This window comes from Scomber scombrus, chromosome 21, assembly GCF_963691925.1.
Source record: "Scomber scombrus chromosome 21, fScoSco1.1, whole genome shotgun sequence".
In the NCBI taxonomy this organism is placed as follows: domain Eukaryota; kingdom Metazoa; phylum Chordata; class Actinopteri; order Scombriformes; family Scombridae; genus Scomber; species Scomber scombrus.
In genome coordinates this window covers 15343913-15359132 of record NC_084990.1, presented here as the reverse complement: position 1 = coordinate 15359132, position 15220 = coordinate 15343913, and the positions used below count along the sequence as shown (strand labels likewise).

The window sequence follows — 15220 nt, the reverse complement described above, 5'->3', positions numbered from 1 at the left end:
ACTCAAGGAAGGGGACTCCATCATAGCCTTGTTTTTATTATTTCAGAGCTAACTTGTCAGGCCGAAAGCCACCTGTTTTAAACCTTTAAAAATGTCTTCAGACTTTGAAGCGTACGAGCAGGACTTTGGGACCGTTACGGCAGAGATAACAAACAAAATTGGAAAGATTCCCAAACTAAGTGGAGGTAGGTTAAATCCATCATTAGCCCCGGGAAGGCTAGCTGTCGGTAGCTTGTGTCATTTCACCATCAATTTATCACATTATCCTCTGTTACAGCACTAAATGGTGAATCACTAGGTTAACTATGTTGTCTACACGTTATATTATGTGTGATTTTCAAGGCTACTTAAAGTATTAAGAGGAGCGGTAGCTTACCACTTTAATGATGAGTTGGTAAATATTGATATAATTTAATTTAATGGATAGGCAGTTAACTGTCACTGATACAGTAGAGTACATACTTAAACTTACTTTAAAAAATGGTAGAGCTTTGATGATAAAAAGCAGTTTTTCTTGAGTTTGAATTACCATGACAACAAATAAGCTTTCTGTGTTTCTTTGTGTTGTTTAAAATAGTCTCCAAACAAACTCCCCACAAAACGTAAAAGTACGTATAGAAGATAGATGGACAGATGGATGAATGAGTGACATTGTCAAACTATATATGTTTTTAAATGGGAATATCTGTTCAGTCAAGTCAATATTTGTTGGTCCTGTTTTGTTGGATTTGTTTGGAGAGAGAGATGTATATAGAGACATTGTTTTTTTTGGTTAGGGTTATTGTACTCATGCAACTAATTTAATGTCTGTAGTAACATGATATGGTGTAATATGATATACAGCATGTCAGCCACTTTGCAAAGACGCTGAAATGGCGTTTCACAGATATTTCAGGTTGTTAAAATAATAGAATACAATGGATCTTTATTGTCTACCGGGGTGGAAAATCAAGAATCAAGAATACTTTATTGTCGTTCTGCCCATGAGACATGAAAATAACGAAATGCGGGACTCAGGTCTCGGTGTAATAATAAATAAGACACAATAAATACTTAAATTATCTTCGGCTTACCAAAACATGAAGACGCACCACACATGATTCTTACTAGAGAGACAAAGAGATTACTAAGCGATAGAGAAGCAGTCAGTGCTAACAAACATAGAAATGAAGTCACATTACTCACTAAACAGGTGTCTGTGGCTTTGCTCTCATCAGTATGTGTGGTTGAATGGATGCATTTCTTTGTTACCAAGAACCTCATAACCATTATGTTTGACACTGACCTCTCACTGACTTTAAAAGAGTATCACCTTTCTTTTTGTGTAAGTCTGTATAAAGTAGAGGAAGACATTAACACAGGTGGTCAGTTTCAATACAAACCTGCAACATGATGACAGGTAGTGAGTCCTGAATAGTAAAAACAAACATTGTGTTTGAATTCATCAACAAGCGGCACTGACAGTAAACACAGCCTTTAGTATACAGGGGAGAGAAGATGGAATAAAGCACACACCCATGATGTTGGTGATTCTTCACCCAAATAGTAGGCAAGTGGCGCAAGCTTAACTCTGTCACAGCGCAAAACGGCTTTAGGGCTCAGAATCATTGCCAACCCTAACCCTCTTTGTAAGTAATATATTATGGTATTATACACTACAGTACACAAAATATTTTTTAAGTGGGCTGAAATATGTCTGTGCTGCAGACTGCACACAGTAACTTTCCCAAATGAATGCATTAATGTAGCTACTGCACTTATCTTTCCTTGTTTCATCTCAAAATGTTGTTTCTATTATTCAAATTTATTTTTGATTATGTACTAATGCTGATTATCCAGCATGCTGTCGTGGCATTTTTTTTTAAGCATCAGACACTACATTCTCTCATTCATACTCAGTTTTCCCCTCTACATCTAAAGAGCTGTCAAAAGAAGAGATCATCACTGAGCCATCATTGTGCCAGTATCACTCAGTTGTAGCTCACACTCCCAGTCGCCTGTTTGTTCTCGTCAGTGTGAAGACTTGTCCTTATTTACACAGATCAAACACTGCTTTTGCAATGCAGACTACCTCATAAAGATGTAAAACTGTATTTCACTAAATCCTATTCACAGATAAATTGGCCAGGCCTGTATTAGTGTAATGCAGACATCAGTATCAGTGTATATGTACGTCGCTAAGTAACAAGAAATTACAATATAGAAATGCTGAACTAGGTTTGTTGTAATTTAAGCCCCTTTTACACATGCACACCGCAACCTTGAAGTTATCCGGATATTATCTGGAGAAGCTGTATGTGTGAATGCAAATGTCTGAATCAGTCGGACTGGACATTAAACAGACTTTACCCTGGCAGCTCCCTAATGCAAAGTCTGTGTAATGTCCAATTGAGCCCATGTGTGGATACAGCAGCTCATTTTCTGGGAAATTTACATTGAACATCATGTTGTTGATGTTTCTATCATGCGGCTGGTGCTGGATAAACGCAGCAGGCCAGCTGAGCTGCATTGTTTTAACTGGGCCTGAATGATCCACTGTGAAGGTAGCACTAATGGGAGAGAAAGGACTTCCTGTGATTTCTCTTCAAAAAAGCTGCTTTATTTCTGGTGAAAAGCTTAAAAATGCCAAATTACAACTGCAGCATACTTTTTGCATCATGTCTTGTCTCCTGCACGCTCTGCCCAGGTACCACCCCTCACCTAAACCAAACAGAGTATTTGAGTCTGACATGTCTGACATAGAAAGGCTCCTGTTGTGTGCTTCATATGTGAAAGCTTTAGATACACTGTGTCACTATTAGTTTGTCAACCAGAGAGCACTATCCACTGTGATTTTTGATTTGATAATGTTTTGCTCACTATCCATCTTTAAATGATCTTTATATGAAAAATGTTCTGTTTATGTTATGTTTTTATCTTTTACAAAACGGCTATTGGCCAATCATTATGAAATTATCCCAAATCTCAATATCAGCAATATTGGTTGGTTATAGTTGAGAGTTGGAAGTAGAGGCTTTAAAACTAACTTTGAAAATAGATAGATAGATAGATAGATAGATAGATAGATAGATAGATAGATAGATAGATAGATAGCCTTTATTTTAGCATGGGAAAGCAATGAAGAACAAGGTGCCCTGTAAATACACAACTAAAACAGCCATATAATAAAAATATAATAAAATCCACAATCATTTATAAAACATAAATACAACACAAGCACAAGACAAATTACTTAGAAAATACAAAAAAAGAAAAAACACAAAGAAAAAGACAGTAAACTAAATACATTAAACGGAGAAAGTTTAAACTTGCAGTTTTAGTTTTGACTGCTAAAAACTGCTTCCAACCTCTGTACTTGGAACATTTATCTCCTACTCTGGGCTCGCACTTGCTCATTGGTTTTTCAAAGGACACTGCCTCTCACAAAACCTTGCCTGACTGAATATTTCTGGTGTGGAATTGGCATCTTTGAAGGTTCGTGGCAGCCCATTCCACAGAGTAATTCCACATTGCTTAATCTTGCCATCTGTTGACTGTGTTAGAGTAAGCCCATATGAATATGTACAAAGCCAGGAAACCCATTACAACCATAAGTAGTTGTTCAGTGTTTTCTGCCACCAACAGAATAGTTTACAGTTGAATTTCATTTCTCTTCCTACTCATTAAGGTTTTTCTTGTTTCCTTTCTTAAGTCTCCCTGGCTCTTCTTCCTGAAGTGGCTGAGTTTTGCCTGTGGTTTGACAGCCCTCTATTTAATACATTAATATAGCTCCAGACAAAGGGCTTTTGTCATTGCTGTTGTATCTCTCTATTTCACATGTGCACAATTGCTGATAATGGCCAGGGCGTGCGAAAAAGTGTCCTTGACTGTTTTCATTCAAGCAACAGTCAAATGAATCTGTGTTTATATATTTATTTGTTACCATCCCCCAAAACCTAAGGTTCAAGGAATATTTGAATAAGAATGCAACGAAACGTTAGACCTTCCATGAAACATGAATGTCATTTTTTCCCTCTACATTTTTAAGTGTTCATGGAAAGAGATTGCTTGTCAATCATTGCAACTCAAATATGGATCATTTTTAAATAAATAAATAATAAAAAAAAAAAGCCTTACTTCTTCATTATTTGCCTTACCTCAGTGTACAAAACTCCTCATCCGTCTGACAGCAAGTTGTAGTCTTGGTAAATATCCATACATATTTCACAGCCTTCCAGCTCAGGCTTGAGTTTGAGAAAGAAAGCATCATCTCACCTTTCAGTGAGTCGCCTCTGGCTGTTTACTGTGTAGGTGAGGTTGGACACAGATTTTAAAAATGAATTTGAGGACTGGCAAAATGTAATGTTGGCCCACCGTGCCTGAGAAATGAGGACCTTTGCTTAGCTTTCTTTTTTTTCTTACAATATTGCAATCCCACAGCAGATTGCCTTGTGATTTGAGCTTGAAGTTTTATAGACTTTGTATTTCAATTATTTAAAATGCTGTTCATTGTTTATTAGTTTTAGGAGTGGAAAATGTTTGCTTATGATGCTTGATATATTTGATTAAATAGATTTTTCAGTTAAATTGTTTTAGTTAAGAATATGTTTAAAATGACATTAATTTAAAATAGAAACATTTAAATTTCTCAGTTGATTTATTGAATGCTTGTGTTTTTGAGAGAGGAAATTGGGATTGGTCTTCCTTGGATAACCTGTTTTCAAATCTGGTTAGAGAGTGAAATATTTTGTCCTCTTAAAATGATGCCAAAGATGATTTACAGTTTGGCTTTCTTCAATTCCTTCATCTAGTGATCATTGTTATCTGTTGAAATTGCCTCGTTGCATCAGCTGTCACCTCTTAGCCTATACTATCGTCTAAGATTCTTAATTTCAGGTGTGTGTAAAGTAATACACAAAAATACATGATTCATTTTGCCAGACTTTTGCAAAAAGGAGTGTTGAGAGGAGAAAGGGAGGCCCTGATCTTTACTTACTGTGCATGAAACTAGTTTCAGTTTTTCAGAGTAATAAAAAAGATGTGATGATTCAGTGTAGTGTAAAAGCTACACTCATGAGGAAAGGCACCTGAGGCACCATTAATGCTAAAGTATTGTCAAACTTGGCAGGAAAACAAGATTTAAAAGACAGGTTCATTATTGTTAAATTACTGTCACTGTGCCAGTGGATTATGGATGTTAACACTACTTGAAGACAGAAAAAGTTTAAAATGTTTCATATCTGTCAGGCTGCAAATAACCATATTTATATATATTTTTTAATATGCAGATTTTTATTAATTGGTTAATCATCTTTTAAAAATGTGAAAATGATGATGAATGCAATCACACATAACCAAAACTCAAATAGATTTCTAAAAAGAGAAAAAAAAGACTTGAAATAAAATGGCTTATTTTGTCTGGCCAACAGTCAACAATCTCAAACATTTTAATTTACACGAAAATCATACAAAGAAATAAAACAAATCCTAACATATAATATTTTTACTCGCTGTACAGTATGGCTTTAAAGGCTTTGTGCAGGTACATTCAATTATTTTAGCCAATTAGACCTTTGCTAAAGTTGAAAGTGGGTAAAGATATGCTGGGATTTATGAACTAATAACCCTTCATGTAGTAATAATAAACACATTTCACCAAATCCTCAGAAGCACCAAAGCTAACAGGAGAATTGTTTGAGATGTCAATCAAGCACAGTCTGTATATGCTTGTGCCATCACCTGTCTAGCTGTGCAGGGCTTTTAACTATAACAAGGTTCTTAATCTGTGACTGAATTAGAACTGTGATTAGTCAATTACTCGATTAGATAATTAATCGCCAACTATTTTGGTAATTGATTTATTGTTTTTTTTAGAGAAAAAATGCTGAAATTTTCTTATCCCGGCTTCCTTAATGTGAATATTGTTTGCTTTCTTTGGACCTCTATGACAGTAAACTGAATATTTTTGGATTGTGGACTGTTGGTTGGGACACAACAAAACATTTTAGGCTGCTTCTTGGTCTTTGGGAAATGGTGATCAATATCTTTTACCATTTTCTGACATTTTATCGACAGAATAGATGATACCAAAAACAATTACTTTCATGGCACAGAGCTTATATCAGAACAAAGACCAGTTTAATCTGTGCAGAAATTAAAGTGGTAATATTGCTGCCTTAAATAACAACAGAAAGTAGTTTAACACGGGGTTGGACACACACATGTGTACATGCTTCTTTGGAACTCTCGCAAGTCCTAATGAGTTTCAATGGGTAATGTGGAAGAGCAGCCACAGGGTGAGGTGCAGAACACTGCGTTAGTCATTTTGAGTGGGACTCATACTTCTGGCAAGTGAGCAAAGCTGACACCTCCCTTCCCTTTGAGTTGGCACGAGGTGTCTCACTGCTCCTCAACAGAAACCAACAAAGGCCTCATAGACGCCAATAACTAAGAGACATCAAATGTTGGCTCGTCGTGTGGAGAGAATGTGTAAATATATCTTCAAATGTGTCCTCGTGTGTTGTTTTCTCCCAGTCTCTTTCTTTCTCTCTCCCCCTCACTTCCCCCGTTGCGGGGGAGTTAGGTTGTTGTCATGAAGCGCTGTTCCTCTGTCGGCTGATCAATATGTTTCTGTTTTTTTCCCTTTCAGAGGAGAAGACACAGCTGGTTCTAAATGTCGACAAACAGCTTGAAGAAGTCAGAGAGTTGGTATGTCTTTGATCAGTAATTTTCTCCTCTTCCCATTTCCTAAATAATGAATTTGTGGAAAGAGGGAGGGGACAATTTTCACTGGCACCAGACAACAGCACCTGTATTATCCTGGTGGTGACATGACATGCAGACACACACAGACACACACACACAGTTGTACACACACTTCACATGGCGGAAAGGAGGCTTCCTCCTCACATGATTACTTTCCAGTAATCTGCTTTAAAGTGACACCCCTATGACACATTTCAAGCCATTATCTTGAGGTGGGAGTCTTCATGTTGCTGTTTAAAAATGAGCAAAGTCACCTGACAGAGACAAATTGTTGTTGCAGTTGTCTTGTTATGTCACAGTGATTAGTTTCTTCCAAATCCGCCACAGAGAGACCTGTCTAGCCATGCATCAAATGTACTTTTACTTCATTCACTATGACATTGTTGGGCCTGTGCATGTCGCTGAAATGAAGCAGCCCTCATATTTGATTGTGTGTTTATCTACAGAACAGCCTTCCTCTGTCATAACTTCTTTCACAGCTGAGTGATGTGAGCGGGAGGCATTTTCTTCTTACAATCAACATTGCAACGTATTAAAGTTAATGCCATAGAAGTTCCTCATCTCAGAAAGTTTAATATTTTCAGAGTTGTCTCAGTTTCTATCTTGAGCATTCATTTTCTCATAGATAGTAAGCTTTATGTCAGTGTTGGCAATACAGTATTTTTAGATTGCAATAAAAATATGATCATTGGAGAATAGGAAAGCGTAGATTTGAAGCCTGTTCGAGAAATTAATGAAAAGGAAGATTATAATTAAAAAAAGTATACATTCCACCAGGTTGGTACCTTAATATTATGATTATAATTTGGGGTAGAATAAAATCTGAACCTGTCATTTTCTAAATGTGTTGGTATATTTGAAATATTAACTGGGGCTTTTAGATGGAGCAGATGGACCTGGAGGTGCGGGAGATCCCCATCCAGAGCAGAGCCATGTACAACAGCAGACTGAAGAGCTACAAGCAGGAGATGGAGAAGCTTGAGAAAGACTTTGTAAGTACTTCACAACACCTCATTAAATCTTTGTGAATGTTCATTACATTACATGCTATTACAGTTATAAAGCACACCATTTACATTTAGACAATCCAAAATTTGATTTCCAAAATGTGCATACATAACATATTAAATATCCATGTAACACAGTTTAAAGTTTCCCCAATCATTTCATTTGTGGTGTATATGCACATCCATTGTTTGCCATCTTAAACAAACTCTCTCTCTCACACAGACACAGACACAGACACAGACACAGACACAGACACACACACACACACACACACACACACACACACACACACACACACACACACACACACACACACACACACACACTTACACAAACACACAATTGCACAGTCCTACACTGAAGCTCTGTGGTGCATCCACGAGGTTAATTCAGAGTGCGTATTTGAACTTGCAAGCCTATTGAGAACAGGTTGTGTGTGTTTGTGTTGTTGCTGCTGGATCTGGCCTTGTTTAGTAATTCATAAATCACTGTATCGTGACTTGATCTCCAGCCTCTATCAAAGCTTAATGAAGAGTCCGGTCCATTGGGTCACTTGCTTTTAGTCTACATTGTTGGCTACCAATATTTCTCAATGTACTTCACTTTAATATTATAGAAATTGGCAATTGTCCAATGCAAATCAGTTTTTAAAATTCTAGTGTCTTTTCTTTTTATCCTCATTAGTTGCAAAAGTATTTCTAACTTATAGTTTGTATTCAAATCTTTTCCTTGCAAAAATATGTTTATTTAATGATATCTTTATTTTTTTCTGTTGCCTGTTATTGTTTTCTGTTGTCAGTTTTGTTGTGCTGGTGCTCACAACACAGTAATAAACCCATAGCATAAATCCAACTGACCCTGAGCTCAAGAGCAGACGAGTCCTTCCACGAATCACAAGTGAACTGAAACAAACCTACAACTTCAGAAAGGTGTTTTTTAATATAAATACTGAATTAGACATTTAACAACTTTTTAAATTAATTCACAATCCCTCAAAAGGCTGTAGACCTAAGATAGCTACAACATTAACCTTGTTGTTGATGTGGCCCCAATGTGGTTTTGCTACCTCTAGCTTGTTATAAACTATTGAGATAATAATCACCAAAGTTTTCTTGAAACCTTGAAATGAATTAAAGGAGTAGCTTTCCACCCAAGTGTGAACTTTTCTTTACCTTGAATGAGCATTTCTTATTGGGTTGCTAAAGCTTAAAGTAAAGCGTGTAAATAATAATGGAAATAATGGCAATCACATTAAAACTGATCATCAAATGAAGACATCATAGTCAAAAAGCGCTACAATCTTTTGTATTTGTTACAAAAAGAAATGAAAGTCCGGACGAATCTTAACAATTAAATAAAACATTATTATTACAAATTACAAACTGGACATTTTCAGTGTTTTTAACCTTTATTTGTGGCTCATAAGACCATGCTCCTTCCAAACTTTGATAATGAAAAATAATCTGAATTAAAACCAGCTTGAATGTCATCCTATTTCCGAATAGGGTTTTTGAAATATATCATATCATTCACTGCAAAGTGTTTTGTTTTTCTTTAGTTTTTTTGTTTTTTAATCTGTGTTGAATTAAATTTGGGATTAACACATTTTCCCCCCAAACCCCTCACTATTCCAAGCGCAGAAACAAACAAGTAAACAAGCATAAACAACCCATTTGAATGGAGATATCTTGTGCTAGTGATCTGTGAGTACACCACAGAGATGTGCAAACTGAGATCACAGAGGAGATCTCCGTGCCAATACAGTTTGCTTTCCTCTCCACGGGCATTTAATTGGCAGACGATTAATCTTTAACTTTTCTTCTCCCCACACTTACCGTGCTTAATCATCAAGCAGTTAACACCTGCTGTGGTGGATATTGGTGCTAATTTTCATTACTTGCATTTTTATGCCTGTCTTAGGGGCATGAGTGAAAAAATTGCTCTCTTTAACCTGCTAACAGTTAGCAATCCCCCCATCTACTTTATGGCTGTCCTGTATGTGCAATGCTTAAACAGAATATGATCGGCTCTAAATACTTACCTCCATGCCATATAATGCCATATTATATGTCATAATCTACAATGCTAAAGTGCAAAGCAGAAGGTAGCAGTAGGATAGTCTTGGTGGATAAAGAATGAAATAATATTGGCCTGCTTCTAACTGTGACTCCCCAGTTTGACAGAGTAATTTTCACTTTTATACCTCTGTGTGTGGCATGGTCAGATCAGTGTACATTTAAACCAGGATCACCCACCCCTCACAGTAACATCTAGTATATCTGGTCTCCCGTAAATCTGATGCAAGTGTTCAGAAGGCATGAACTTCAGCCCCCTCAGATGTGCCTCAGATGTGCCAAATGCTATAGCTGAGCTCAGCCTCTCACTTCCTGCAGGCCTAGGGAGGACATGACACTCGGCTCGAAAGGCGTCTAGTGGAAAAAAGGCAATCTCCTTTCTTTTTAATGTAAAAAGCCCCAGCTTTGTTGTGCTTTCCGTGGATATCAAGGCCTTTCCACTCCCTCACTACCCCACCCCACCCCCTACTGGCCTCCCACGGGTGTCTCCCCCCTTAACATGCTCTCTCATCCTCCCATTCACCCGTGGTTTGAAGTCTTCCTACCACCGGTGTGCCAGCTTGAGACCTCATTCCTGCTCCTTTCCAGACAGGGCCCAAGTCGACCCCAGTAACCCAGCCATTTCATCCAGGAAGAAAACTTATCAAACGGGCATCCCAAAGGTGCAGCTTTAGCTTTGTTGTTTTGGCTGACAGCTTCATTGTGATAATAGAGGGGACAGTGGGGTCTTAAAGGTACTGGTCCACGACAAATGGTCATTGCAGAAGCCAAAGGGGATGCCAGCCTGACTAAGAAAGTATAAGTCAGGGTGGGAGGGGGGAAATTAAAATGAAAATCCTATTTGATAGAGTGTTCAAGCCAGGGGAAGCAGAATGGCATGGCTCTTAAAAGTGTCTTTGATCAAGCAAAAAAGAGGCCTAACATAAGCTTAATTTAATGAAATCTATCGGGTAAACAGAGCCACCGTCTTCAAAGGGCCACGTTTGGTCTGTCCCAGAGGGGAAGGTGGGGGTCCACAGATGTCCACTGTCTCTCAGAGTACACAATCCATTTTTGAGGATGTGTCTCAAATGATGTACCATGCTAATTGTAAATGTCTGATGCCTTTGACATGATGAAATGTCAACCATAAGGTGTCGTAAAGCAACGGCAGCTCAGAAATTTAGAGGTGATTTTTGTCAGTCCTGGAAACTCGTGGTTGGTGTTGTCTTCTCTGTTGTCAGTGCATATTTTGAATATCAAAGCCCTTCCTTTCTATCTCTTTTCAAAGGTGTTCCTTGTTGTATTGTTATATCTGTACTTGAATATGTTAAGTGAATAGGAAATATTTTTAGTCTCATGCAGCTTTCAGTGAACTTACGGTTAACATTGCTAAAGTGTGTCTGAACTGATTTTAAATATTGTCATATCATTGGTAAAAACAGAACTGTGGGTAACATGCCGTTTTTTTTAAGACATCAGTTGAATTTTCACAAGAAATGTTGGTCCCAAAACAAAAAAAAATACATTCACTGTTATTACCTCACATTAGTTGTAAAGTTTAGAGCAGTCTGTCTTGAATGTTAACAAACAAATGATGATACAACTTAAATCTGTTTATCTGTACTTTTCTAAAAAAAAACCAAAAAAAGATAGTGCAGTGTTTGGAAATGTTACAGACCATTGTTGCTTTTACTTTTTTCTCACCAGTATGACTCCTGCTTGTACTAGCTGATGCAGTTGTTCATCTCTTTTTGCAGCAGATGGCGGTATTGCTCTAAGAATTTTCCTCTACTTAAGGTACATGACAAGGACAATATTGGGCACATTTACCAATTACTATGCCTTTCAGATGTATGAGTGGACTTGCTATAATAAATCCTTCCACTTATTACTATGTCTGACCTCATCTTTTATGCTTTGTAATAAAGATTGAAAATAATGTCACTGAAAATGTCCTTGTGGTAAAAGCCCCTTTAATAAATGGGCCTAATAGTGGTCTTGTTTCTAACTTTATATAGTGTCTTTAGTTTGTCTTTACCACTCTTCTCTCTGCCTACTGATAAACTGAAAGTTAATTACTACAGCAAAACACAATATAAATGAAATAGTGTCCCTGTAGGAAAGTGAATGTCTTTCATTACACTGTAACTTCACATATCCTCCCCCTGTTAATCTCAATGACATTAAGTGTTGCTGCTAATATTTCACCTCTTTAAGTTGTGTTTAAAGAGGTGAGTTTACATTTTTTTCAGTTGTTCTTCTTTTCAATAGCAAGTGTGTGTGGCTCCATAATATTAGTCATAATATATGAATCTCTGTGTTGAAGGATCCTTGAATCCAATAAAGGTTAATTGGTAGTTATTAAATATCAAGCTCTGACAAGTTGTATTGTTGCATTTTCTTGTCATTCAGTGAGAATGAGTGGCAGTAATGGTCAAGACAGTTTTTTATGTGCCATGAGCTTAGTTTTATTTGATCAACTCAAACTCTGGCTAAATAGAAAGCTATTGTTAACTTGTGGTAATATGCTGCATAGTATTTCAATAAGGATCAAGGACCAATAAGGTGTTATTCATTACCAAGCATCACTGTTTCTTTTGAAATGCATGTAATTTGTGAAGTGTGATATATAAAAAATGGAACACAGTCACATTTTGATTCACTGGAAGCACAATATTTAACTTAAAAGAGGCTTATTTGATATGATTTGAAAGTATGGAGTGATTTTCTTCTGTCTCTTAGTTGTTCCAGCCTTGCTTCATTTATTCCATTATGGATATTGCAATAGTTGATCTTGCTTGTGTTTCATAATCATGATCACTACTGTCAAAGGGATAGTGCACAACTATCCTTTTTTAATTTCTGATTGTCTGTTGGAGTATGTTTGCCTTTTCCTTCAATAAAAAACCTTTAGAAGGAATTACTTCTAGTGTCCATGCAGGGAGATAATTAACGCATTTCTAAAGAGTCAGCCAGCCTTGAAACATTGAACAGCTTATTTGCCAGGTACAACGAAGGTGAATAGAATGAGAAAGCTGTAACTAGTCCCTTTTTTATATGTATGTTTATACTTTCATAATTGGTCATCACTGATCTAAAAAGAAATAATTATAAATGTTACTTTCTAATATTGAGGGTCATATGCAATGAATTGGCGTATTGGACCTTTAAGCTCAACTTGTGAATGTGGAGATATGATTTGATTGAAATGTGGAAATTCATATGAGATCAGTTTGTGATCAAAGTGGATTTGACAGAAAACAGACTTTTTAAATGAGTGGTCATGGACGAGTCAAGGTTGTGGAGACTATATCCAACTTTAACAGAGAGCAGTCAAGAAACGCATTTAGTTTGGCACAATTAGCAAACTAAAAAAGGAAAGAAGACTTTGCAAAGTAATTTATCAGACAGTTTTGTTTTCGTGTTAAGAAGCTCTGACATCATAGAAAACATTTTTTAAACTAGATGCTGATAATTATGTTGAGATTTAGGTTTTGATGGGAGATTTTAGCACCACTGACTGTACTTCCCACACTAGAGCCACACTAGTAGTGCTTATAAATTTGCATTGTTGTAATCCATCTTGAAAGATTCTTGTTGTTTGCCCCCTGTCCTCGTTACGGTGACTCCTGCAAACAGACAACATGACAGACCAACATTAGTTGGATGTTAGACACTTTAAATCGCCTTAGGTTGACTTGGCTTGCTTGTTCATATTAAACACTATGAAGTAAAGGCAGATTGACTCTTTTCATTGTTTGTTACTTAACAACCCATCACTGACACCAAAGTCTAATCACTCATAGTCAGTCATAAAAGGACTCCCTCAATTGACAGGGATTTTCCCCCTATATTGCCTCTGAGCTGAGTGCAGATTTAAGATGTAAACAAATAGATCTTCTTCTCTACTTATGAATCATGTCTTTCATTTGGAAGTTGTTGTGCGCAGTATATCTTCCTCAAGCCCTTTGTGGATTTGTGGCATTCAAGGCTTTTCCATGTCCTCTTTATGGACACGAAGATGGGATTCATTTTCGGATTAGCCTTTTGTCACTCAAAACTCAAATCATGTTATTATGGGATTGATGGTCTAATGGCAGCAGAGGGTCAAATCTGGGTTGAAGGACAGTGTCACATGAAGGACAAAAGGATGTGTTGTCCAAGATAGTTCATATTCGATCATTAAAGATGTGAGTGAGACATAAACCAGAATATCACAGTGTGCAATAATTTGTTGATTCATTTTTATCAATGAAATGTATGTTCATGTTTTGTATAACAGGTTATGTTTGAATTATGCACTGATAAAGCAAAACCCCGTCATGGAATTAATCATTCCTTCCCTGGAATAATCATCAATACATAACTGAAGTAATCATTTGGATTTCAAATGGATTTTCTTTCTTTCAAGTTGAAAAACTACAACTTGTGAAGTGCAACTTCATTGACATGAAGGCTATGACAGTGTTGGCAGCCAGATGTGATGCAGTGAAGTAATTCTACAACTATAACTGCAACTAACTATTATTTTCATATTGATTAATTTGTCGATTATTTTCTCAGTTGTTTATCAGTTGTTTGGTCTATAAAATGTCAGAAAATTATTTTGGTTTTGTACATACCAACAGTCCACATCCCAAAGACCATTTAATATCATTGAGAACTATAGAAAACAGAAAATGTTCACATTTAAGAAGCCGGAGCAAATTTTCTCATTTTTATTCTTAAAATATGTCTCAAAATCAATGCCGATTAAATTTTTGTCGATCAGCTAATCTATTATAATCAACTAATAAGTCTAGCTCTATCGACAATATTCAACTCCATTTTCCACTGCTGCTTATTTATTTATTATTATTTACAGTTTATTTTCTTATTAAAGCCACTGGAAACCCAAATCCATCGTAGCCCTCTAACTATATAATTTAGGGTCTTATGTGCATAGTAGTAAGCATCTATAATATATTAGAAATTAATTTCAATCCAAATTTGAAGTTGACATTTTTGTAAACTTTCCTGATATTAGTTTTGAATTGGAAGTGATCCATTTATTACAATTATGCAGTTGATTCTGTGAACCAATTATGAATGACGTGACGGTTGCTGGAGTTTCTGTATTAATGGTAATGTTTCTGCTTCTGAGTCCAGTTCATTTAGCTGTACTCTTCATTACTGCAGCTATACCTGTTGCACATTTAAACTTACATTAGTTCCGCTCAAGCACTCTTGGCTTAGTCTTCTTCTTTTAGCGACTTTCTCGCTAATTCCACAGTTTGCAAGCTTTTCAGATCCGCTAGTTACTTTAGCTTAACTTCTAGCAATGGCTTCTCTTGCTCCCTTTCGCTCTCCTGCTCTCTCTTGCTCACTACTCCCTTGCCTCCCTGAGTGATAATGGTACATGTCATATACAA

At 36.7% G+C, this 15220-nt stretch overlaps 1 protein-coding gene across 3 annotated transcripts in view; it reads left to right on the top strand.

The window, feature by feature from the left end:
• Nucleotides 1–12: 12 nt before the first annotated feature.
• The window catches only part of vti1a (vesicle transport through interaction with t-SNAREs 1A), a 118121-nt gene continuing 102913 nt past the window's right edge, over nucleotides 13–15220 (top strand). For 2 of the 3 annotated variants that reach the window (XR_009927627.1, XM_062442338.1), the window contains exons 1-3: nucleotides 17–185; nucleotides 6629–6687; nucleotides 7626–7736. Coding sequence is in view for 2 of the 3 variants with exons in the window: in XM_062442338.1 (XP_062298322.1) it covers nucleotides 92–185; nucleotides 6629–6687; nucleotides 7626–7736 (264 nt within the window). In the remaining variant the exon portion in view is untranslated. Of the gene's footprint in view, nucleotides 186–6628; nucleotides 6688–7625; nucleotides 7737–15220 lie in introns of all 3 variants that reach the window. The other variant, XM_062442339.1, reaches the window with a different exon arrangement.